Source organism: Photinus pyralis, unplaced genomic scaffold, assembly GCF_008802855.1.
Source record: "Photinus pyralis isolate 1611_PpyrPB1 unplaced genomic scaffold, Ppyr1.3 Ppyr1.4_LG8, whole genome shotgun sequence".
NCBI classification, from domain to species: Eukaryota; Metazoa; Arthropoda; class Insecta; order Coleoptera; family Lampyridae; genus Photinus; species Photinus pyralis.
In genome coordinates, this window is record NW_022170819.1 from 6,389,758 (window position 1) to 6,417,136 (window position 27,379).

A 27,379-nucleotide genomic window follows, 5' to 3' on the forward strand; every position below is an offset into this window, starting at 1 on the left:
TTTGTTTCGAGAATCTTTATTTTGATCATGCCTTGACTTGGCTCTTTTAAACTATAGAAAAGTTGATTAAAATCGTTGATCATGCTTGTTGCACATACTATTTACCTTAAAAGTTTCGTGGTTCTATAATTTTCGTGTGTACTGCACCCATTGAATTCTTACTAAATCCTATGATTTTTGTTGTAGGAATTCAGGGTATAAACCGGTTGCTGTGTTAATTAGCATAGTGCTGTGCTGGGCCTTATTACATTGACATAGGATATAGCGTCACTAAAGCCCCTGAAGCGACATTTGATTTCAACGCACGACATTATTGGATTTGAGTAATATCTGTCTTCGCTGTTGACTAATTGCGGGAGGACCGACCTCAAGAATTACTTTAGGAAAACTTATGTAGATTGGTCTCGACTGCCTACACATGGGATAGTGCACCTCAGGTTTATTGTGCTGTCAGTGTATTCAAACCCGTACTCCAACACAATGTCTCTTGCCTCTTTCAATATTATGTCTACGGGTTTGAGGTTCCCGATTGTTTGTGGATTCCAACCTAGCTGTTTTCTTCTTTCCAATGCGAGAGATTCGAAGAGTATGCGATGCGCAGTTTCGTCTTCCTCGCAATCTGCAAGTTGGTTGAGCTCTATATAGGACTATAGGTATAGATGCTGATCTTCTGAATGTTTTAAATCCTACAACTCCGGTAAATAAGCTTTGCAAACTTTTTCGGTGGTGTAGCCTGTTTAATTTTCCCGCGGTAGTTGGATTTTGGTCCAACTGTTAGTTAAAATGTATATCTTGTTACAGGAGTTTCATTCCTGACTTTCAGTCGCGCATTTAGTAATCGCATACAATTCACTGATTTGTTCACTTTTATGTGCACCCTGCACCAGCCAGACTCTGTTTCTCCCGTAAACTTGGAACTGGAACGGTCTGTGTAGATGATGAGGTTTTTGTTTCAGAATCCCAATTTGGGTTTCGTAAGTGAACTGCGTTTGATCATAGCTTTGGTTTAACTCTGGACAAGTCTGTCACAGGGCGCCACTTTCAGAGAGGGCGACAAGATGTGCTAAATTATATTTTTTTAATTATTTACAATTTAGATCTGGGCTTATCATTTAACCCTTGCAATAAAAAGCTGCTATTTCTGCCAGTGGGACATTCCTCTCCTCTGCGGTTCTTGGTGTATTTTGTTTCAAAATCAATACAGATAAATAACACTATGAAGCTCGGTCACTAAGTACGCAATTTAACTACTGTACCTACCAACCTATTGGTTGCGGGGGCACCGAGCTAAATGTAGCCCATGGCGCTAAAAACATAGCCCGGGGCCTGCATTTGGTGGTTGTGTTATAAGTGGGCGTTCTAAATTAGTTTGGAGGCGTATGTTAGGTCCTAAATACGTCACTTTGTGCGTCCACTGAATGTAGGTCTTAAATAGCATCAGTTTTTTGTAGGGTGCTATTTCTTTTCTCCTTGTAAACGGTACTATTGATGCTTTTGTAAGATTGATCATTAAATCTTGTGCTAAGCATCCTTTACTAGTTTACTTTCAGGACTACTTTCATGATATCTTCAAAAATCTTTTGGTTTCTACTTTGGATTATTGTGATCATCAACGTACGCCTCCCTGGGCGCAGCAATCTTTGTCGTTTGTTTAGAAATAGTTCGTCTACTGTTAGGCACCACCGGAGTGGAGATAAATTCTCTCCCTGTGAGCACTCTCTGGTCGTTGAAAGTACTATCTCTCAGATCTAATACCACCGTTCTGGTGTTTACCATCGACATAGGTCACCAATCATGTGGTTATGGTATTTCTTTTTCAATGTAGCTAGTATTGTTGAATTTTGAAGATATCCTCTATGTCAAGGAAAGCCGCGAGAGCAAATTGATTTTCATCTATAAAATATAGTGTTTCTTATCCAATTTTGCTTACTAGCTGACGCAAAACTGTTTCACCAGCTTGGTAAGCATGCTGATGTGGCGAGGTGGAAAATCAAAACTTTATCTCTCTAGATCTGCTGTATCGCACACACAAGATGAGCGACTTATTGGTCTGCGAAAATAAGGTTTTCACCTTAAAGCGAGCAGCTTTGGCGCATTTTACATGAATTGATCAGTACTTCTCGAAAAGTAATGTAACGGACTGTAACGTTATTTATAAATTCGGGTTCGATTTATATCAATATTTATTAAACAAAACTAAAACACTATAAAATCCGTACAATTTATATCGATTATTTATATCACTCACACTTCGCAATTTATTTCAGATTTTCGCGCTCGATGTTTCATACGTACTCGTTCGGTAGTAGACTGCCGCGATGGTCGGTCCGCAACCATTTATACACGCAAGCAATGTAAGTCCCGAACATTCTCGAATACGCGTAGAAAATTCCAGAGCGCCAAAGGCGACGTCATGTCTGGAGCATTTCCGTTACAGGACTATTTATGTGTGCAAAGGAACATAATATAATAATAATAAATAAGAAACATTGAGCAGTCTGCGCATGCGCACACTTGATATTTAAAATATGCGATATGTTTGCCTTTACTAGAAGCATCTGTGGTTAAAATTTTTAAAAAATATCTATAAATAAGACAGACGGACCGACGGACGGAAAAAGTGGCCATAATAGGAGCAAGACAGGAGTTGACAAAGCAAAAATATCATCTTGTCTCTCGCAACTATAATCATCTATACACTGTAATGTAAAAAAGTTGCGCTTAGGTAAAAAAAGACTCTTAAGTTTCAGCAATAATTGAGTATCATTAGCGAACAATTTTTAGGTAGACCACTCGGGCCATCACTAAAGCGCATACCTAGTAGTAAATGAACAAATAGTTTCACCAAAATGGCATTACAGATTTAGAAATTCCTTGAAAAAGAATATGCAACATTCTTTATTTATGTGTAACGCGAATCTTTATTTACGTAAGTGATATAGCAAAGAGTCACTTGGATTAGGCTTTCATATAGGTAGATTTGACAAAGGTTAAGATTTCAGCATATTGAAACTCTTTATTTATATTGGTAGTAGATGCTATTTTTTTAAGTTGTAAAACGGCTCAAAGTACGATTATTCACAGGGATTCATACATTCTAGAAGAAAAACAATGATAACGAAAAGTGGTTCATATCTATATTAGTGTACCTACTTTTTTGACTTGGTTCCCATCCAATATGTGCACCGTTCTTCGTATTTTGTTCTTCTAACCATTTATGTAAAGGTCTAAAGAATTCCAATAAACCACTGGCATCCATTTTACGTTGACCAGTCAGAACTTCCATCGCATCAGGCCAAGGACGCGAACTTCCCATTTGCAACATTTTCCTACAATCCAAAAGTTGTCTTGTTTAGAACATTTTTATTTTTTAAATCTTACGCTATCTTTTCGCCCGCTTTCGTACTGTTGTAAATATCGCACTTATGTAATGGTTTAGTAGGATCCTCAGGATCATATTCGCCTGCCAACTCACAAGCTGCTTTATGAAATTCGAACTGTATTACAAAACTTACGAAATATCTAAAAAAAGTAAGAAGTCAATTTTCAATTTAGAGTTAATGTTGCGTGAACCTCAAATACGGTACGTCGGCTACTATGTGGTATTTGGCAGCTGGGTCAAAATCCTCCTCACATCTATCAACTGGTGGCTCCACACCTTGAATGGTAGTGCGATATTCCCACCATTTGCAATTATAGTCATCGGAAGTGATATTACCGTCAAATACACCCCATCTCCATTTGTCCATTAGGTACCCAAAAGGTAGAAATGCAATTTTTTCAAGACCAATCTTTATTGTAAGTGAACGTTAAAATTTGTTAAACCACGTAAAAACTTACCATGAACAAAGCATTTAAATCAACTGCATCATTATCAGGAGTGTTGGCATCCATAAGTCCAATTGCTTTCAAGTGTTTCGTCGATGAAACTGATAGCGACATTACATCACCAACTGCCTCATGAAAACCTAAAAGTGAATATATTTTTGTTGACCTTACAGACTATGCGCTTCAAATCTACCATCGTTTGCTCCATCTCTATAAACGAGTGGCTGGTCCCTGTATTGCATAAAATACATAATATGCCCCATTTCATGATGCGCGGTGATAAAATCTTCGAAACTGACACTTGTACATTGTTTAATGCTAAAACATAGCGTCAACGATGGTCAAATTGTCATATGCTACTATACCGAAAGTCTTTTCCATCATAAAAGTCCCAAGCGGATGCGTGGCAGATTAATTTTCTACCATCGTTTGGTTTGACCAGTATCGATTGTTCCCAAAACTCCGGTGTCATTTTTGACAAATTTAAAGAAACAAAAAATTCTTCTGCCTTTTTAAACATTTTTGTAGCGTCATAACCCTTTAATAAAGTAATAATCGTACCATATTATGAAAAGTGAACTATTTACTTGTTTGACCATTTCTGATGTAATGTCGGCACTCTGAGACAATGGGTCTGGAATAGTAAAGTCTGCAACGTTGACCCAACTTTGAGCCCACATATTGCCTGGAATTTGTCTATAACAGGTAGCACACTACGACCAATTATATTACCTAAAAGATGCGCCGGTATGGGACCCCTTTTGGAAACAATACTACCATATCGCTGTCGCAATTTGAATCTTATATACGCGTGTAATTGTTGATACAGTGGTTTGAGTTGTTCCCAAATAGTATCAACTTCTTGAACGAAAGTAGATGATTCATAATTATGCAACCAGTATGCGGTGTTACTTGTGAAATTGTTTAGAACTGCGACTTCGTTGACATATTTTACATATTCCTTAAACAATTCCCTCGCCGGGGCATTTTTGCGTCTCCACTCAACCCAGACATGCTTAAGTTCCTCTGGATCGCGGGAGGTTGCTAGTATGTCAGTTATTTCTGAAAAAATTAATGTCAACTAAATTATCTTTAAATATTAAAGTTCAAATAAATAGTAGGTACTTACGTACCAGGTTCCAGTGACAAATCGCAGTTTGTTTTATTATTGTAATCGCATATTTTAGCAGTGGAATAAATGGTTTCCATATCGCTGATACTCTTCTCTAACTTCAAAAACTTCTCTTCCGGCAAGGCAGACCTTCCCAATATTGAAAACTTTTTGAATTGTCGCCGTAGATCATAGTCACTAAACGATCCCCAATCAAATTTGATTGTTTTCAACCAGTCCTCTTTCGCTTCTTTGGCAGATTCTGTGCTCACTTTAAGCTGAAATTATAGCGATACAAGTCAAAAGCGATTCATCTTATTTCACACCTGCTCTTCTAAATTTTGCTCTGTAATGTTCGAATCATATTTCCAAGAAGCTAAAGTTTCCCGGTTAAATCGAGTAGCTGTTTTCTCATTTAGTAACTTTATGTACGCCTTTCCTCGTGTTTCTTCATCCTCTAGAGGAGGGTCCGCAGCAACCGACAGGGTGATAAAACTGACTAAATACAGAAATAAGCGTGCGTTCATGGTACACCTGAAACAAGAATTATAAAATGTTGACTTATGAGGTAACACATTCTATACTCTAGAGCTGACAGTGAGATATGGTAGTGCAGACGTAGGCAGTAGTTAATTTGCTAAAATTCAAAGCTGTACCGTCTGTGCGCATATCAATAAGTATCGCTAACAGACGCTGAGGCGATAACAGGGGCGGTTTTATACATCTACTCAGGGGGGGGGGGGGCGAAAATAAAAAAGCTACAGAATTGCAGATGCAGGGGTGCGCGGGAATTTTTTTTAAGTAGCTTTGACCCAATTATTTCAGTTGTTTTTAGCGCATTTTTGAAAAAAATACGCTATTATATTCGTCATTGCTGGCAGGCCGGCTGTCCGCGTTAGATCTCCACAACTACAATAGCTAGAGACTTCAAATTTTCACTAAAAGCTTTCTGCTATAGTGTAGATGTGCAGGCACTAGTCTATTTTGAGTTAGATTACTTGTGAGATCGATAATTGAAGAAAATAATTTCGATATGGGTTTCGGAGGTGCTATAATTTTACCGTTAGATAGCGCTACCAGTATAAAAACTTATTATTTACTTTGTGATTTGTTTTACAAAATGAAGACGTACCGTCAATTGAAATTAAATAAAATTAATTATTTAACGCAGCTCGTGAGATCGATAATTTTAAACTTCGCTAATAAAATACTGACCTGCATTACCAAAAATGCGCTTTAATCATGCATATGCTGATTTACAACTTGTTTTGTTAAGCTATCTATTGCCGCATTAATTTCCGAATACTGACGAAGGACACAAAAAATATTAGAGTGTTGTTATGACTGTTAAGTCGGCGATGCCGGAGCCGAGCAAATCGCGAATAAATAATAATACAGACAAAGAGACAATCTAAAGTTCGAATGCGATCATTCGGATCATCGTCGAACTGTCGAACTGCTGATTAGGGTTGTTTTACATTACAGCAGATGAACAGACGTGTTATTAATATGCATTTATTGAAGTTAGCAGTGCGGTGGTAATCAGTGCTGAGTGCAGTCGTGAGTCGCAGTCTGGACAATACACGATTCCGCCCCGCCGGCATTATTTTGTATTTTATTCAATTTTACTTTTCCGTCAGGTGGTTTGTGGTTAGGTCTATTTTTTGCGCGATCGGTCATTTCTGACTATTTACCATGGGTGTTTCCATGACAGTACGTAGAATTTACCAGTTGCTATGATTACGACGACGCCAAAATTACTTACCGATCTAAAAACAGAACAGCAAAAATACTTACCGACGCCTTTTTAAAAATCAACAGTCTTACATTACATTTAATCTTTAATTATTGTTAGGTACATTAAACGTACAATTTGTGCTGTTGTTTCCTATAGAAAGACGCTCATAAAGTCATAAAGGAAGTGCAAAGCTAGTAAACTACATCAGACACATGCACATTTTTATGAAATTATTAATTTCAATTTTGACAATTAAACTGGTTACCTAGTGATGTACAACCATACCACTTCGATCATTTCGATTTATTCTGCTCGTTAATTTCTTAGTGCATATTTATATTGGTTGCATAATTTTAATTTCGATCGCGCAAAAAATTTTATAAGCACGTCGAACGTTAAGGGTTACCGTTCTCAGACAATAATTGGAGTCGTCGCTTCGCTCCTCCTCCAAACAATTGTCTTCGAACGGTAAAAATCCCTTACCGTTCTCCATACTTAATATACTATAATTCGATTATTATGTAACCCTAATGAAATAAAAAAACAAATGAGCAGTATGTTTAGGGGGTGCGATCGCCCCTGTCCCCCCCCCCCCCAAAAACCGCCCCTGGGCGATAAGCAATAAGCAATTGGCAATACGCACCACGCAATACTATCGGTTGTACCTATTTTACATTGAATTAAATTAGAGGTTTCACGTTGAAGCAACTAACAACACACACAAGAAATAGAAATGATACAGGAGACAAACAAATTCTACAACAAAAAAAACGATTACTTACAGTTTTTTTTAGCGTTGGTAATGCTTATGTTTTGTATATGGGTATGAAGTTTTCTCGATCAAGCAGAAAAGACACGGTGTCGCGTCAAGTGATGATTGTACCGTACTCGACCACAATCGGGCGATTCAAGAAAAGTTGGGTATACTGTCGATACGGTCCTTACTTAACAGTGCGCAAGCGTTTTCTAATTCGAATCTAAAATTCTCGCACATCTCCCATGATAGTATTACACACATGTTACGATGTTTATTATTCAGAAGTTCTACGTTTGCGACACGAGCAAGCTTGCGAGCGTGTGTAGCAAATGATTCCGGGTGAATAAGGATCATTTGTGTTTTACATATGGCTGTATAGGTTATACGGTTATAATTTCCAATGTCTCCGATGGTTGCATGGATTGCGAAATCTGTGACATTTTTTTGTCCTCTACTTGAAATATCCGTACAAAAAGGTACCCTTACAGTTCACTATAACTTAGAATTTAAAAATTTTCATTCCTGACCCACATACCATTCGATATCTCATGTACATGTTACCGGCAAACTCCAAAATCCGGCATTTTGCATAATGCCTAGGCATTTCGCGAAATGACGAATGCAACAGGCAAAGTAAGAAACGGAGCTGTAGTTCGCACTTTGCCTGCCTCTCTTTAGGGATTTCGCGAAATGCCTAAACATAAACATGCAGTAGTTGCCTTGCCTTGAAATACCCCTTAGGCGTAGCGTACGCGAATAAAATTGAGAAAAAGCAGTAAAATTTGTTAGGCAACACACAAGACATATGCAACACTATTCTCTATGCCGTTGAATCTCTTATTATGGGTACTCTTTGATATGGGTCGGTTAAGTTGGCCCCCCCCCATTAAACATTTCGTTATGATATTACCATGTAATAATGCGCTCGATATGCGCTCAAACGCGCCGCTGAAAGTAATTTTTGCGCTGTTAAAGTTTTTGAGATATTTTGAAAAACATTTGGGGGGGTTCAAGTTCAAGCAGCCCCCCCCCCATTATGCAATTTGGTATATCTGATGATTCCAAATTGTGCCTGTAGTTATGCGCTAAACTGCGCCACTGGATTAACATTTTGCGCCACTACCGTATGACCATAACGAAAGACAGAAGGTGGGTGGGGCTAAATTGATGGTTTTAAAAAAAGTGCACTTTCTTAAACATTCTTAGTGCTATATGTTCTCTTTAGTTATGCGCTCAAATGCGCCGCTGAAAGTAACTTTTGCGCAGAAAAAAGAAGGAATTTTTTCTGTACCGCTTACAAAAAAAGTTATTGTAAAAAAAAAACAAAAAACAGTTTTTTACATGTTCCATAATTTTACACTTTTGCCGTTTATTAACGATCCTAGAGATCGTTTATAATTTCGCATTGCTATCTATCGTCTGCCTGTTGGTCTGTCCGTCTGTTCCTTTGTCTGTCTGTCCATCTATCTGTCCGTGTGAACGATAACTTTGTTTAGAAATGTTCGATCACTTTTACATCTCCGTTAGTTATGAACTGAATTGCATGAAATTCAATATGGGCATAGCCTTAGCCATATAATACGCAATGCCAAAAGTTGAGTCGAATCGATTCAAAATTCGCAGTGCCCTTTTCGCATCTCGACCATTTATAAACCGAATTGCAAACTTTTTTTCTTATAAAAGTATTTGAATGAAATTTGATACATAGACACTTGGAATAAAGGAAAATCAAACGCCAGTTTCAAAATTTGGTTTTGCGCATGCGCAGTGCCAACTTTTTTATTTATGAAAGAATTTAAACGAAATTTGATACATAGGCACTTGGGATAAAGGAAAATCAAACGCCAATTTCAAAATTTGGTTTTGCGCATGCGCAGTGCCAACTTTTTTATCTATGGAAGCATTTAAGTGAAATTTGATATTTAGGCGCTTGGAACAAAGGAAAATCTAACATTAGTTTCAAAATTTAGGTTTGCGCATGCGCAGTTCCAACTTTCTTATTTAGAAAGCATTGAAATGAAATTCTTCTCATAAACTGACATTGAAGTAGCACGACAAAAATGGATTGCCCATGTGCAACGCTATCTTTCATATTTGTGGCCGGATTTTTACGATTTTATAGAAGTTGCATCTTACAAATGGGAAATGAATGCAAGTGGAAATGCGCTTCACGTAAATCGTTTACGATTACTTTTTAACTTGTTTAGCTTAAACGGCGCAAAGGTTACTTTCAGCGGCGCATTTGAGCGCATAACTAAAGGGAACATATAGCACTAAGAATGTTTAAGAAAGTGCACTTTTTTAAAACCATCAATTTAGTCCCACCCACCTTCTGTCTTTCGTTATGGCTATACGGGAGTGGCGCAAAATGTTAATCCAGTGGCGCAGTTTAGCGCATAACTACAGGCATAAGTTGGCATCACCAGTAATACCGAATTGCTTAATGGGGGGGCTGCGTGAACTTGAACCCCCCCAAATGTTTTTCAAAATATCTCAAAAACTATAACAGCGCAAAAGTTAGTTTCAGCGGCGCATTTGAGCGCATAACTAAAGGGAACATATAGCACTAAGAATCTTTAAGAAAGTGCACTTTTTTAAAACCATCAATTTAGCCCCACCCACCTTCTGTCTTTCGTTATGGCCATACGGTAGTGGCGCAAAATGTTAATCCAGTGGCGCAGTTTAGCGCATAACTACAGGCACAATTTGGAATCATAAGATGTACCAAATTGCATAATGGGGGGGCTGCGTGAACTTGAACCCCCCCAAATGTTTTTCAAAATATCTCAAAAACTTTAACAGCGCAAAAATTACTTTCAGCGGCGCGTTTGAGCGCATATCGAGCGCATTATTACATAGTAATATCATAACGAAATGTTTAATGGGGGGGGGGGCCAACTTAACCGACCCTATAAGTCTGCTATGTGGGGACGCATCAAACTGGCGAAATCGGCCATAACGTAGAATCTTCTCTCCAAATAGTCGAGACGTTGACATAAAAAAATTTCTTAACTCATGATCACTTTTCCTTTTGTATACAAAAATTGGCAGACGCCGACAAACACATTTCGCCGACAGACACCTCTAACCGCCGCAAATATGAAGGCCAAATTAACGATGACTCATTGTCCGGTTTACAACGAAACTTGATGCTGAGACTGAATCCAAATAGAAAATAGTTCGGCGTTGCACTTGGGACGAACAGTAGAAAACTAACCGCAACCCGGTTTCCCGATTCATTCACAAACGAAACATCAAAAATCCGCACTTCCGCGTTGAAAAGATAGCAAAAACAAAACTTCTTAAAATTTGTCCGAAACTTCGTCGCTGACTGTGGCTTAATTCAAACGAACGGTACTTCGGAGCTGGCTCTTTAAATTGACCGTATTTCGGCCTCAAATGTAGCAAAAAGCAAATTTTAAATTAGCCGCAAACTTGGCATAAAACGACGCTTTTCACGTTAACGACCTATTTAAGGCGAAAACCCCTTTAATGCCCAAAAATCCTGATAGCCAATGGGACTCGCCTAGCAACGATAAATTTTAGCTTAGAAACCGCATGTCCGCGATCTTTACATCATAGGTAAAACAATTTGTCTACCTACATCATTTTTTTATCAGACATCAGAAGATAACCCAAACTCAAATTTCTGAGAAATACGCTTAAAGTCTAATAGAATACGAGTACAAGGAAAAAGGATAACAAATTACAATCGACCTGTCATTTAAATTAAAAAAATAAGGTTTGGATTTGATAAGAAATAAACCGGTACAATGAAATATCCTCAGTATTACAATATACAATCGCTTTTTTAACGACCATTTATTTTAATCGGGGGTAAATACACTTGAGCTCGAGTTTTAATCGGATAATTTTATTTTTACACGAAAATTTTGTTGCAAGGGAAAAAACCAGAAATCAAAAGAGATGGAGCGATTTTATCTTATGCTCTTGATCGAGAGTTTTTTCCAGGAGGCAACAAAATTTGATTCAACCAAAAATATAATTATCCTGATTTAAAACCAAGATTGAGTGTATTTTATGGAGATTAATAAAAGACAGTAAATTTCACACCCACTATATATATTTGAAGCATTCCTACACGCATTAATATCGCTGATAAAAATCTACCTAGCTTTTAATCAGATAAAAAAATCCTCTGATTGATTAGAATTTGAAACAATCACCTAGCTGATTGGTCGTATATTAATGGAGTGTATTAATCTTACAAAATATATTTTAGAGTTAACAAAAATGCATAAAATTCATGTCTTGGGCATTGAGATAATGCTTTTAATCTTATTCCCAATGATCTTGGTGCACGAATAACGATTTTGACATGTTTTAATCAAATTCCATGTGGTTGCCAAACATGCCTCAAATTATGTGTTGGTCACGCAATCGGCCACTTTTAAAAAGAGTTATAGCGCACACGGACGGACGGACAGACGGACGGACATCAATACAAAACTATAAAGGATCTGAAGATCCTTAATAATGACCGCGGGTAAACAATTTTATAAAATTACAAAAACTCCCTGAAATTTCTCTACATTTTAATCGGAATGTAAACAATCTTGAGCGCAATACTCGAATGGCATAAAAAATTGAATACAACCAACGACAATTCAACAAAAATCTCAATTATGAACATTAATTAATAAGAAAAAGAACCGCCCCTGTCCGTCTTAACTGCAAATTCCAAAAATCTCACCCTTACGGACGAAATTAACAGCAATATACAATAGAAATTGTGATCCTTTATAGTGCAGCGGAGAGACCCGCGAAATTGTTTAAAAAATTTTTTCGGAGTAGAAAGAATTGGGACCCACACCATTTTGTTCAGAAATGTTTGAACCTTCAGAATCTCGCTTTACGACATTTTCCCATGGTCCTGACAAAAGTTATAGGCCGCTAAAGTTGAACTTTACTCATTTTCGAGCGCGCGTCTAGACCACCGAAAGTATTTTTTTTCTCAGCAACTAAGCGATATACATCAATAATTCCTTTTGTAAATGAAAGTACATTTATAGCAGAATCTAAAGCACTCATATTTACCTACCTTGTTATGCACAGTTTTTAGAAAAATGACCGTCAATTTCCAAAATTCGTGTAGCAGAAGAAATGTGCGCACTTTGAACTATCATAACTTTTTATTTCACGCCATCGATTTCCAATATTCATTCGATGCTCCAAAGCATAGTGATTATTTTATTTTCTATAACATCACCGTGAATTTTTCATAATAAAAAAGTTACGGTCATTTAAGTAAAAACCTACCGACCTCGCCGAATAGTTTACCAAAACTAGCCATATAGGCCGTTTACAAATGCATTCCGCCGAGTTGCATTGTAAAATCTCAAACAATTCATTAACTCCATGTATCTCAGTTATTTGGTGAAATATATAGGTACCATTCCCTGTAAATTTTGGGGGTTACTCCACAATAGGTATCTTGTGCTGTGCTGTATATTGCAAGATCAGCAGTGACAACGATTTTGTCCCAAAGATTCAGGCTTGTTTTTTGATTTCACTAGCTAGACGATGGTTAGGATGGGATTGTAGCTCGTTGGCGGAGAATTCAAAAACGGCATACATACTCGTATATTGAATGGTAGATACCGGAACTTACTTCGGATTATCCGCATGTACTTAAGTTGTTAACGTCAGTTATCTGGTCGTTATCTAGTGATAGGTAAACGAGAAATTTGGATTTCTTCTCCGATGTATCTCGCTTTTGAAAAAGGACTGTGCGTTGAATTTTTTTCGTCTGTTTCCACAGAATATGGCCTATTTATTCTTATTCTGAGACTGTTTCCTCGTTGATGTCGAAGTTATTAATGCTCGCTGTGATAAAATTATCATTTTTTATTTGACACATTTTTGAGAAATGCAGGTAGACACCCTTAGCAGAACATGTAATATTGACGTTTACTGTACTTGTTATGCCACTGCCGGAGAACATTTTCTGACCCGAAAGACCAATTTTCAAATGAGTATAACTTTTGTTTGAAAAATGACCTTAAAAAAAAATGTTCAACAATTTTGTTCCGTATGTACCTACACAACAATCTTCGTAGAATTTTGTCCACTTTCGTTGTCCGGCCAAGAATTGCAGTGGAATTATTTTTTTCGAATTTTCAAAAACTAATTTCAGATTCGTGATTTTTATATTCAAAAACCACCAGATACCAAATTTCGTCGAAATCAACATTTTTCGCACCCCTATTTAGGGATGTGCCCTTTTGTGGTAGGAATTTTGAAAAATTATTTGCAAAACCGAAAAGAGCATACAGCAAAACCTATTCAAAGACGTACCGCCAGTCTCTGTAACTGTTATATGGTTGCTGGGAAAAAAATTAAAAGAGAAATGGAAACTTTACCACTTTTTTGAAGGTGGCTCCTAAACGAATACATGGAGTTAATGAATTGTTTTAGATTTTACAATGCAACTCGGCGGAATGCATTTGTAAACGGCCTAAATGGCTATTTTTGGTATTCGCAAAGAAATTTCTTAGTAAAGTAGAACGTCTTACGCATCGCTCCTTGTTGCGCGAACACTGCTGAGTATCCTTCCCTCTCCGTCTCACTCGCGACTCCCGACTCGGCGAGGTCGGTATGTTTTTACTTAAATGACCGTAACTTTTTTATTATGAAAAATGTAATGTTATAATAAAATAATCACTATGCTTTGGAGCATCGAATGAGCTATGAATATTGGAAATCGATATCGTAAAATAAAAAGTTATGATGGTTCAAAGTGCGCACTTTTCATCCGCTACACGAATTTTCGAAGTTGACGGTTATTTTTCTAAAAACTGTGCATAACAAGGTAGGTAAATATGAATGCTTTAGATTCTGCTATAAATGTACTTTCATTTACAAAAGGAATTATTGATGTATATCGCTTAGTAGCTGAGAAAATAAATACTTTCGGTGGTCAAGTCGCGCGCGCGAAAATGAGTAAAGTTCAACTTTAGCGGCCTTTAACTTTTGTCAGGACCACGGGAAAATGTCGTAAAGCGAGATTCTGAAGGTTCAAATATTTTTGAACAAAATGGTGTGGGTCCCAATTCTTTCTACTCCGAAAAAAAAACTACCTCAAATAAGCGAGTTAGCGCCGGCTCTCCGCTGCACTATTACGCATTTCGGCGGCGAAGTATGCTGATGATGAAAGCTTTATTGTCAAAACGTGCATGAGGATTAAAATGTTTTATTATATCCCTACTCGTACATTAAATACACACCGCTGTCATACACTGAAAAGAAACCTCCCCAATTCTAACTAGAAGTATACTGTATAATGGGTACCAAATCAGTTTTATACATTAAACATATTACTTACCTACCGTCCGTTGACTATGATCTCCAGCGTGTCAGAAGTTATTAGGATGGTAGACTAAATCAAAATATATTATTAGGAGCATTTTTAACTAAGTGATAATGTCATATCGTATGCTGGCATTAATTTATCTTTTATTTATCAATGTTAGGTAAAACTAACATAATACGCTAGTCTCCAACAAGATATGGCTCAATCGTTGGTGTAATGTTTAACATACTTTTTCATAAAACGGTAAACAAATTTTGCAATAGTTTATTTTTGGCAGTAGGGCAAATATAACTTCCTGAAGTGTTATAGTAGGTTGCCTTGAGTATAGCAAAACATGGATTTATGATTCGATGATTCGAATCACTGCACCAATAGTTATTTACATAAAAGTCAGGAAAATGATACATTACTGGCGAGAAAATATTTAAGTGTGAGGCCCCTTTGGAACCGAGTGCTTTAATTTCCGAGTCAGGTAATGACATTTTACTGACGAGTGTTGTATTAAATTTTACCCGAAATCGTCTTTTAATACAAAATTTCAAATTTTATATACAGTGAGTTTTTTTAAATGCGAACTTAGGAGTTTGCAGGCAATGTAATTTCCCTCTGTTCGATTTTTAAAAAAACACATCAATCTATGAGGACTCTATAGTCTTTATGAAGAAGAGCGCTCGGTAAGATTTTTTTAAAGAAGCCATGTGAGGCCATAGCAACTTTAGGATACATTTTTCTTAAACTTACGATAACTTGACCTCACAGGCCACGCACTGACACTACCACTCATTGTGAACCAACCTTCAATTATTTGTAGGTCATGTGCACCTGGTATTGTACTAATTTGATCTATTCAATACATAAATGAAGAAAATAAGAAAGTAAATAACGAAACCAATTACAATAAATGTTCGAAGTGTCCTCCTTGACATTCTAAGCAATAACCTAACCGATTTCGTAATTAAATTGGACGGCGGTATTTTTAAAAATGTGACAGCTGTCAATTGTATCTACTACTCATTTGAACTACTCAATAGATTGATGTGTTTTTTTTTAAATCGAACATAGGGAAATTACATTGCATGCAAACTCCCATGTTCGCATTAAAAAAAATTCACTGTATAACTTTTGATTAATGTCAATCTGTCAGTGATGACAGGAGTCATTATAGACATTTGGAAATGTTAAAAATGCTGCCGGTAAAGTGACGGTGAGATCGGTAAAGTGACAGGTGCGGCCAGTAAAGTGACAAGGGGTATGAAACGTAGTCTGCTCTGCCTCTGTCATGGTAACTAAAATTTCCTGACAGAAAATGTTTTTAAACAACAAGTCAGTACATATACACCAGAGACTTGCCATAACTAGACTGCGCTTGCGGCTTGACGTAGGTATCTAAGGTGTTGTCGACACAGTATGTAACCCACAATACACGGTGTGGCAAAAAACGCAGGAATGATGTGCTGTTATTTTAGATGTTCCCTTCATTAATCATTCTCGTGATTAGCTCGAATTAGTTAATAGATAAATTTCTATCATCATCAAACAATTCGATAATGTCCACATATTTAAAAGAATAACATATACATCTAAACTGGGGCCAGGACCAGGTAATCGAGACATAAACAAACATTTAGCAAATATTTCACCAAAAATGAACGCGATTTCAAACAAAAGGTTAACGGTCTCAAACACATGAGTCTGCATTAATGATAAATCCAGTCAACTTTAAAATCAAAGAATGAAATCACAATAAGTATAAAATGCTGCATACAAGACACATTATATAAAGAAATGCCATGATTACTACCTGCATTAAATAACGCAAAAAACAATAAACATTTATAGAACGGTCCTTTCGTGACCGCCATTAAAAAGCTAAAGCTAACTAGACGAGACACTAATTGTTTTCTAATAAATTAGTTGGTAATATAGAATCTTCCATCGCTAAAAACAGGACCAGAAACCAACCATATGAAAATTTTACATTGTACCAACGATGAAAATGACCTATGATCAGCTATAGAATTAACTATGCCTACTTGATAGTAGTCTAACTAATCTGTTCGTTTTAGCCCATTTATTTAAGAATAAAAAAAATGTGTTATTGTTTGCGTTTTGCGTGTTGAGCTACTTCTTCGGTTTTTAGCGCATTACCACAAAAATAAAAAAAACGCGCTATTGTAGGCACTTTGTCCGTCCGTCTGTTCGTCCGTCTGTCTGCCCGTCCGTCAAGGAATTTTTTTGCGTTTATTGCTAAAAAAGTTATCGTAAAAAAACCAAAAAACCATTTTTTACATGTTCCATAATTTTACATTTTTGCCGTTTATTAACGATCCTAGAGAGATCGTCTGTTGGTATGTCCGTCTGTTCCTTTGTCTGTCTGCCCATCTAGCTGTCCGTGTGAACGATAACTTTGTTTAGAAATGTCCGATTGCTTTGAAATTTGGTACACATGTTCTTAGTTAAAAGTAAAATGGATGCTTATTTAAAAAATACGCAATCCAATTTTTTCAATTGTTAAGGTATTTAAATGGAATGTTGTATGTAGGCACTTCGAATGAAGGTAAATCGAATGCCAAATCAAACAAATTTGTTTTATGCATGCGCAATCCGTTCCGACTAAAAATACGCAAAACAGCGTATGCCCAGACCCACATTCGTTATTTGTAAAACTAATTCTTCTAAAATTGTAGGATGATTCTTATGAACTGAAACTGAAGTAGCACCTCAAAAATGGATTGCGCATATACAACGCTATCTTTCTTATTTGTGGCCGGATTTTTACGATTTTAACAGAAGTTGCATCTTACAAATAGGAAATGAATACAAGTGGAAATACGCTTCTTGTAAATCGTTTACGATTACTTTTTTAACTTGTTAACTACTATTAGGGGTTCTCAAATTCAATAGGTAGCCTATACCTTGAAGGTATGCCAGACGGCCATAAAATTTTGGTGTCCAAAGAAGCCTTCCTGAATTATTTCCTGAGATGCTGTTTTTTGAAAATTAAACGTGTATAACATTTACATGAGCCAACTAGTTGGTCTCATATTTCATGCATGCTTTGAGTGGTGTCGGAGTACCTGTTTTACCAATTTTTAGTACGTTGTATCAATATCAATTTTGGGAATTTTCTTCTTTAGTGTTCATGACAATTGTGGTGTTTCTGTTGTCTGGCGCCTTCAGTAGTGGGGAATTTGCAACTTTGATCTCATCTTTAAAGGGAGTCCGAGAATGACATAATTACCAATTTTCATATTTAAATTCGTTTCGAACTGCCTGGAAAATATTAAAAAATGAATGTTTTAGTTACCCAAAGAGAACATGCGATGTTAATTGTATACCGTGTGTAATTTACGGTAGGTTGAGAGGGCATACGGTGCGTACAAATCGAAAGGACATTAAGAACATTTCTTGCCCGTATACATGTTTAGGAGAGTAATCATTAGAACTGAAATGAAGCTGTAGCTGATTACGAATATGATGGAATCATTGCAATTAGCAATTAAGTATGAGTTATGCGAAGGCATAAGTCACTTGCACTATTATAATACCTCATTTAGTTGTAAACCATTAAAAGTAGGTAGGTACCTTTAAAATGGAACTAATAATATGGAGATTATATGCTTCCTGTTTTTAATCGTTTTTCTCATAGTTTAATTAAATTAACATTTTTCTCTTGGTGAACAATTGAACAACGTGAAAGCGACAATACGTATAGGACAAGGTAAACAAATACAAGGGATCCTCCCACTTATTTTCACCTGTATTCCCAGACGTTACCGATGTTATCGTCAGTCATATTATACAGGTAGAACTAAGTACTTCTAAGTGTCATCATTGCGACATCGTTTTTTAGTCACGCGAAGGGTAAAATAATGTGTCAAAAAATTACCTATTTAGTTTTTATTAATGTTATTATCTGTGCCTATACCGATCCTCAGCTGGACATACCAGCTCATAATTTAGCGCGACATTATGGCAATAATCAGTACCAAACAAATCCTGAAAGCGATAGGGGTAGCTACAGTAATGATCCTTATCAGAGGACGTATGACAGAGATCCGCCATATGAGAGAGACTTACAATACGGCCGCAATCCCGTAGACAACAACTACCCGACTAGGAATCAAAATCCAATTGAAAACGATTACCAACAGAGACAAAGTTTGCCGTACCATGGTGACATTCGAGCTTTGCTGCAAGGGTTAGACATCCAAGCGTCTCAACAATGCACAAACAACGTCGCCGCTCAATGGAATTTTGAAACTAATGTCAACCAGGCAACCCAAGTAGAAGCGGTAAGTTCAATTCAATTAATTAATATTACAACTTTCCGTGCTCGTTATGTGAATTTGCAACTACTCATGATCTCAGTATCCTTCGTAATTATGAGAAATTATGTAAATAGATCAATTAAACATATATCGAATTAATCTACTTCGAAAGGATGTTAGCAAATCTGTAAAAAAATTTATGAATTTGCCAACGCACATTAATCTGAATTAGGTAGTCCAATATCATATAGCTATAGTGGATGGTAGTGGCATGGCAAATGAGCTTTGATTTAATTATTTGGGATTGGTTACACTTTGAGTTAAAAAATCGCTTTAAAGTGATTCATGGTTATGTAATGAAACTTATTATGATTAAAGTCTACCTCAAGGCAAGCGCGAACAATTGCCTATGTAAACATAATTTTCCTACAAGGCTTAACTTGAAACAGTTTACTGTATTGTTATCCCAATTCACTAGCTCAAAAAAATTATGTTAATTGAAGTTATATAAGAGACAATTAGTGTACAATGTATTTTTTGAAGATCGATAATTTGATCTATATAATATGTTTTATAACGTACGGTGACTTGTAAAAGAGTGTAATAAAAAGAAAAGGTACATTAATTTATTCGTAAATCGTAGGTATAAGCAGATCATTTGTGGTCGTATGGCAATGAGAATCCGTGCGAATGAGGTGTAACCAAAAATATGCCATTGCATATGCATACGAAATTATTGTGTTTTACAGGGAGTTTGGTTTAAATTCGTACCTATAAAGATCGAATAGGTACATTTTTTGGAATCGTGTTCAGGGCGAGAGAGCGTATTCAGAATTGAAGATGAGTCGAAAATCCCTGCCAATTTTGAAAAACTGGGCCCAAACCACTTTTTTAATTGTACAAAACTGAACAGAACAGAAAACAAGCACATTTCTTTTCTGTACGAATTAGGTTTTGAAAAATAGAACCTAAAATGCAACAGTTATCATGTAAGATTTGGAAGAGACTCAAAATGAGGCTCAAGGGAAATACTATAATGATTCTATAACGCCGACGATACCACCAAACATTTACATAAGCTTACAGTCACTGGTCCTTAAAGTAGGAGATGTCTCCTTTTGCCAACTTTGCATTAGGATATTAATTGGGGAAATAGATCCATTATTATGGCAATTTGGAACTACGTAAAATTAACATTGTAAATTATTACTATTTTGTCTATTATCTATCTGCCTATTAAGAGTTTAGTACTAAACGTGTTATCGGAGTCTCATTAAAATCAAACTATTAATAGAAATCTCCATTCCAAACACGCAAATTGACGATCTAGAGCGGAGATTCCCAAACTATTTTGGACCGCGGTGAACTTGATATCATTTTCTCATCAAAATTTAACAAAATAAACCGATACAACGGAATATTAAAGGATGTCAGTATTCCCATCACTTTTTGAACGACCATTTATTTTAACCTTGCAACTTCGATCCATATGGGCTAAAAAGAACATCAAATTTGGAATGATAGAACCATTTTAAGGCGTATTGCAGTGTCGTACGGACAGAAGGGTGGACATTGAATCAATCAAAATCATGTCTAATAATCATAGGGAATTATCTAGCGAAAGTCAGAACTCGATACATGATCTAGAGTATGAACTATGTTGATTTCTATTATATTGAGGTCACAGTTTTTCCTGTTACCGATTGACTCGAACTTTTGTTCCTGTTGAGACGGCTTTATGAAAATCACTAGCGCCCTACTTAATGTCCAAAGTACAGGTGCACGATCGGCCAAAAAGTTATAGCGCACAGAGACGGAGAGATGGGCGCACGGATCAAGATTAAAAGGTATAAAAAGTATCTGATTGGATCTTAACTAAGAATTATAGCGTACACAGACGAATGGGCGAACAAAAGGACGGACATCTTGGAACCATAATTCAAATAGGCTGTTCGTCGGGCTGTTCTATTGTTGGTTGGTATCAAATGATACATCGGGCACAAAGTAAATAGACACCAATTCAATCAAATAAGAACTTGTGTTAATTAATAGGGGTCGGTTTTAATAGCTCGTCGATCCCCAAAATCAGTTTTCGTTTATGTTGGTCACCGATTTCGACCCCCAGGGATCGATATCGACCACTTTGGGAATCCCTCATCAAGAGAATTTGCTTCAAAACTGACTTGCGAAGTGCACCCATGTATCCAATAAGACCTGGTGCCACCTAGTGAAGAGTTGCATTCATTCCATGCAACGCTTAACAACAATCAAGTAAAAAACAATTATGTGGTGGAAAGGATGGTTTCTACACAATAAATAAATTTTAACGTTTGGAAACTAACGCCTACAAAAATACTATTTTCTAATTGACGGAGAGCTGGCTACGGAAAAAAGTGACTTATCGCTACATGACTGACTTTTTGTGTAAAGTATGCTGATACATAGTGAAGTAGAAAAAGTTATGTCTGTCAGGGAGATCCCGTGGTTTAAAGTTGGGGTGGGTGGTCTAATAAGTCAAATTTTAATAAAACTACCGTTTTTCCGACTATATTAATATTTACCTCTGGCGCGTTTATTTTGAATCCGACGCAAAAAATTGATGAAACTTTTTTGTGCAGTTTATCAAAGTACATCTTTTTTGTATTTAACATTTTTCGCTATGGTGCTTACCTTTCGAGAAAAGTGCAAATTAAAAAAAATTATAAAATAAAAAGTTTAACTTTTCAATTTAGAATTACTCAAAAACTAAAAAACTCACAAAAAAACTGTAATGGACTTTTTTATAGAGTTTTGTATGCCACATTGGCCAGTGTGTTTAAAAATGATTACAAAAAAAATTTTGTTATGGCCCTTTTAAACTGAATGAATGTGGTTCGTTTCTTGTGAAGACGATAAAAAAAACCTGAACCGATTTTGATGAAATTGGGAATGTTTATAAGATTGAATAGGAAGTCGATCTATTTTGGTTTCGGTCCGTTACCATCTTCTGGGTTTTTGATGGTGTTAAAAGTTTAAATGGGCCATAACAACTTAAAAGAATGTCATTTTTTTCGCTTAGACTGGCTAATGTGGCACAAGAAACTCTGCAAAAAAGTCTATAACAATTTTTTTGTGAGTTTCTTAGTTTTTGAGAAATTTTAAATTGAACAGTCAAACTATTCATTTTATAATTTTTCTAAATTTGCACTTTTTTCAGAAAGTAAGCCTCATAGAGAAAAATGCTAAATATAAAAAAAGATGCACCTTGACGAGCTGTACAAAAAAGTCTTATCGACTTTTTACGTCAGATTCAAAATAAAGGCGCCAGAGGTAAATATAGTTGGAAGACCGGCAGTTATGAAAATTTGACCTATTTGACCGCCCCTCCCAACCTTAAGCCACGGGATCTCGCTGGCAGACATGACTTTTTATACTTCACTATGGATCAGGTACTTTACACAAAAAGTCAGTCAAGTAGCGATAAGTCACTTTTTTCCGTACGAACTCTTAGACTATAAATTCTTACATTTTTTCCTAGTAATCATAACACATTACACAAATGATTGCACACGTTGTGATAAAAGTTCTCATATCGACGAAATTTAGCACTTGATGATTTGATGGATTTGCAACATGGAAATAACGAGTAGCATTATTAAATAGGCCCCCCTATATGATGATCATTTTTTGTAATAAAACCTAGCATAATTTTTGTAAATTGTGCACAGAAAAAGAAAGTCTTTCGAATAATTATATTAAAATGTTGCGTTGTTATTTGATAAAAAAGTTGTATGACTTCACGCTGCTGAAAACTCAGATATAAAAAAATTTGCTGTTGCTAGCACAGATACCACTCGCACATGCACCTGCGCATTCTGCCCAAAAGCTTTTCACCTCTTTCGTTTATGTCTTAGAATATGTGTATGAGAGTACAGACGGACCGACAGACCGACATCAACGAGATTTTGTTTGATTGGGTTCCTCTAGTGCTTCAAAACTACTTAATTGAGCGGGTGGTTGTGATGTTCTGTTTAAAACGCGAGGGGGGGGGCATCCCCTGACAAATTTATAAAAAATTGATACTCAAAACGCAGTTTCAGCGCTCTAAATTGGTAAAAAAACGTGTTCGCGGATAACATACGCCTAGATTGAGAATATATACGCTATAATTATGTCTAACAAATCCTTTAGACTTTAGAGTATACGCGCGTATATGGAGTGTACCCCCCTATGGGAACACCACTGGTCTCCGTCATCACCATCTGGAGTAAATACTGCAAGCGGGAATCTCCTGAACCGTACTTTAAGAAGATTATGCTATAGAGCACGTTGGCGATTACTTAGCATCCTTGTCCCTTGGTTCTTTGAATATAAATATTCAAAGCTTGGTTACAATACCAACTATTGGACGAACCGCAGGCGAAGTATCTGGAGGCGTTTAGTTTAAACTACAATTATTACAATATAGTTTATGAACCCGTGTTATACATAAAACCACTTCTTGCGACATGTAAATTCGAATATGAACAAACACTTGAATTTGTAGCGAACTTTTGTCTGTAGAGGACCATTGATCTAAAAGTTTGGTAAAAAATCCCTTATAGTCTAGTGTCTGTTTACATCTTGCCGAGTCAAAAAGCTATAACCAATAAACGCACATAAAACATTAAATATGTATATGTTACACACAAACGTCGAAAACGCTCAATGAGCGAAAATAACTCACATAACGCGTTATGGCTGCAGCTAAATGACCAAACACCGAAATTAAATATTTTTACGTGGGTCGTTAACTTATGACCGCAATCGGGGGATTACCTACGAATAAGCACAGAGGTGATTTTATTTGAATTTGAATTTCTGTATTTGTCGTTCGTTTTAGAATTGTTTGTAATTGTGTACAACCGGGGGTAGGTATCCTCGTGCGACTAATGTGCCGAGTCGTTTTTATCCCCGCGCTTATGCTCTAATGCAAAACGAGTAGACCAGGGAGCCTATTTCATTAAGCTGCTGTGCAAATTTGTCACTATGCATTTGTAGTATTTGGAAGTGCACAGATTTATATCTGTTTCATAAAATATTTTAGTCGACGTTTCACTTCGTGTGTTATTCATCTCTACTTTACATATTTGGAATGTTTGCTTTGTCATTGTCAATTAATTAATTGTGTGTTTATTCGAATCCATTGTGTGATTCGGATATAGTTTTCATGTCAGATTTTCCTTCTCATGTCCAAGAATTGTGACAGGTGTTAATTAATATTTGCGTAGTTGATCCTTTGGAATTTTCGGAAGTTGATTGAGGATACTTCAAAACCATTCATTTGGGTTAATATTGGAATTTTTCTTTATAGCAAATGTCCGAAGTGTACGAGGAGAGATTATAAAAATTCTTTGTTTCCTGTTTGATTTGATTGAACCAAATTATACAATTCATTTGCTTTGCACCTTTTCACTTGTCACTTTGCAATTTTTAGATAATATTTTGGGCCATAAAGACTATTTTGACGCGCTATAACAGTTCAAATATGTAAAGTAGAGATAAATAACACACGAAGTGCTACATTTACTAAAATATTTTATGAAACAGATCATAATCTTTGCACTTCAAAATTATGCAAATGTAAAGTGACAAGTGAAAAGTTCCAAAGTAGCTTTTTAAAATAGGCTCCTGGTCTACTCGTTTTGCATTAGAGCATAAGCGCAGCGATAAAAACGACAAAGCACATCAGTCGCACGAGGGTACGCACGGTGTTGTACACAATTACAAACAATTCTAAAACGAACAACAAATACGGAAATTCATATAAAATCACCTCTGTGCTTATTCTTAGGTAATCCCCCGATTTACACTTAATAAATTGAAATGTTTTCATGTACAGGTGTCCAGTCAGAATTTTTGGCCTTTAGACCGAAATAACGTCTAGGTACATGATATTTTCAAAATGCATTATATTTTTGAATTGTTGTCATTTAATAAATAATTCAATGTATCATGGTCATTCTCCAAACGAACAAAACGCGTTGTGGTCATAAATTAACGACCATAACATGGGAAAATATTTAATTTCGGTAGCTGCGGCCATAACGCGTTACGTGCGTTATTTTCGCTCATTGAGCGTTTCCCATATTTGTGCGTAACATAGGTAATATATATATTTTCTTGTTATTCATTGTACTTCGTATAAACCAATAAAGGGAACTAGAGAAACTGCATCTGTTCCGTCTTATTTATTAATTTGCCATTTCTAGTGAAGTTTTGTTCTATGCAAATTGTAGAACATTATCGCTCTACAAAAAATTTGCCCGCATTACCCGCACACCTGCGCATGCGCTTTTCTTCCCTTTTATGCCCATGAATACGTGTACCAAATTTGGTTCCAATTGGTTAAGCCGTTTAGCCGGAAATGAAAGTACAGACGAACCGACAAACCGACATCATCGAGATTTTGTTTGATTCGGATTCCTGATGGTGCTTCAAAACGTCTATTTCCTTAAAAAAAAGTGAGGGGTCATTTTTTACCCCAATGCAATATACCTCCCAGGTATAGCCAAGTATCTTTTGTCGTGCAGTCTAAGGAGAAGATTATAGGGCACAACGCACTGAAGGAATGCTGCAAAATTACCCTTTTCCCAATTTTCCACATTATATTTTCATCAATCTCAGATCTTTTGCGGTAACATCCCATTCCTATATTACGTGCGTACTGGAGTACATCTCCAAGGCCCAAATGGAATTTTGTTGCAGAAGTCTATAGTTTATAGGTACCAGCTATAGTTTATAGACTTCGCAACAAAATTCTTGATTCTTGATCGTGGGCACATTTCCCTATTCCAATTTTTTGTGAAACATTGTGTAGAGTATGTTAACATATTTTGAACTTTGAACTGAACTGACCATTCTAGGCTTGTAAAGCAAGGACGTTATACGTGAGGATTTATAACGACAAATTTGCCTTTAGAACAAAAATAGGTTAATAGTATAATTATTTGCAGTGACTTAATAAGCTGTCCTTAACAAGTGAGTAATATAATTTATTGTTAAATTATTCACATTAGTTACAAGAAGCTCACATATGAAGCATGTGATAATGTCATCAGCACTGCGAAGCAGTTGACGTGATCTGAGAAGTGAGAAGTTTCCTGTCAATTAATTTTTAACTTAACAAACCATATATAATTTTGGTTGCAAGAGGTGGTTGTAACCTTGAGGTTTATTAGCATTGACATTTTGTGGGTACCTCATTGTTGTTTTTTATTTAAAGATAAACGGCCGCTAATTGTTAAGTGCGTTATGCAACTTACATGTATAATAAAGAAGCGGAGTAGGTATGCGTTATATGTGCACGAACATAACAATAAATGAATGACCGGTGTGCCAATTGTGAAATTTTGTGAGAAAGACCGTGAAAACTTCTCAGGAATACATTACTAAATCAGAAGCGACCCTACTGCAAATTTCATTGTGTTTCTATTTTAAATATTAGTTTGCTTACTGCATCATTGCTTTAGTCATCTAATCCGTGAGAAATACTTAACAACTATTAGTAACAACAAACATCCTGCACGAATTAAAGAAATTAATATTAACCTTGTCATCTCAGTAGGTACTTATTAGTTTTTAATTGGCATATGGTATATTAAATATAGAGGTTAATAGATCTGAGTGTAATGTGATTTATATTTTAGAATTGGTGCAAAAACGTAATTCCTTTGCTAAATTAATAAGTATTTTACCTTCCGGAATTGATGTGGTTGAGAGTTTATTTGATTAAAACCTAATATAGTTTTCAATTACCTACCTACGTATGAGAGCTATGGGCAGTGAACCGTTTCATAAACAATTTTTTTTCCAGTAATCGATATATAATATATGATTATATAATTACCTTTGGGACCCATTCTTGTCCAATTGATTAACACAATCATACATACATAATATGAAGTTGTATAACCTCATACACTGATTAAATTTGGTACTAATGAATTGCTGGTTTTATATTTTGAATTAAAATCTAATTTTTTTGGTACTTATAACAAATAGCTTACCTAAACTTACAAATAAATTAGTGAGAAAAAGGTGAAATCGCTTAATCCCCTTGCCTAAAGTATTAAATTTTTTTGCGTCCACAAACTTTACCACTTACTCCATCCACCTAGTCCCGAGATGTGTGCCGCCAATGTTCTGCTAACTTTACGAATTGAATTAGTTCCTTGGGTGAGAGAAGTTGGCATTCTTGAATTGACTGTACCAAAAGCTCGGTGTGATCCTACGGGGTCATTGGATGTTTGGCAGAAACAGAGAGGAGTGATCCTAAGGGGTCATTGGATTTGACGCATTTTCAGATTACTTGTGGCATATA

General features: G+C 36.2%; 1 protein-coding gene across 2 annotated transcripts; it reads right to left on the reverse strand.

Annotated features, from left to right (window-relative positions):
* Window positions 1-2,963: 2,963 nt before the first annotated feature.
* LOC116179795 (angiotensin-converting enzyme-like) lies at window positions 2,964-26,409 on the reverse strand. 2 transcript variants are annotated; one of them, XM_031499638.1, is made up of 12 exons: window positions 26,322-26,409; window positions 5,266-5,473; window positions 4,962-5,217; window positions 4,561-4,890; window positions 4,416-4,513; window positions 4,194-4,366; window positions 4,022-4,146; window positions 3,841-3,968; window positions 3,574-3,791; window positions 3,382-3,522; window positions 3,154-3,329; window positions 2,964-3,097 (listed from the first exon to the last, which is right to left on the reverse strand). In XM_031499638.1, coding segments are annotated over exons 1-12 (1,878 nt in total). In that variant the 5' UTR covers window positions 26,324-26,409; the 3' UTR covers window positions 2,964-3,074. The 2 variants fall into 2 exon arrangements, with proteins under 2 accessions (XP_031355498.1, XP_031355499.1); XM_031499639.1 differs by lacking the exon at window positions 26,322-26,409 and adding an exon at window positions 7,460-7,516.
* Window positions 26,410-27,379: the final 970 nt, after the last annotated feature.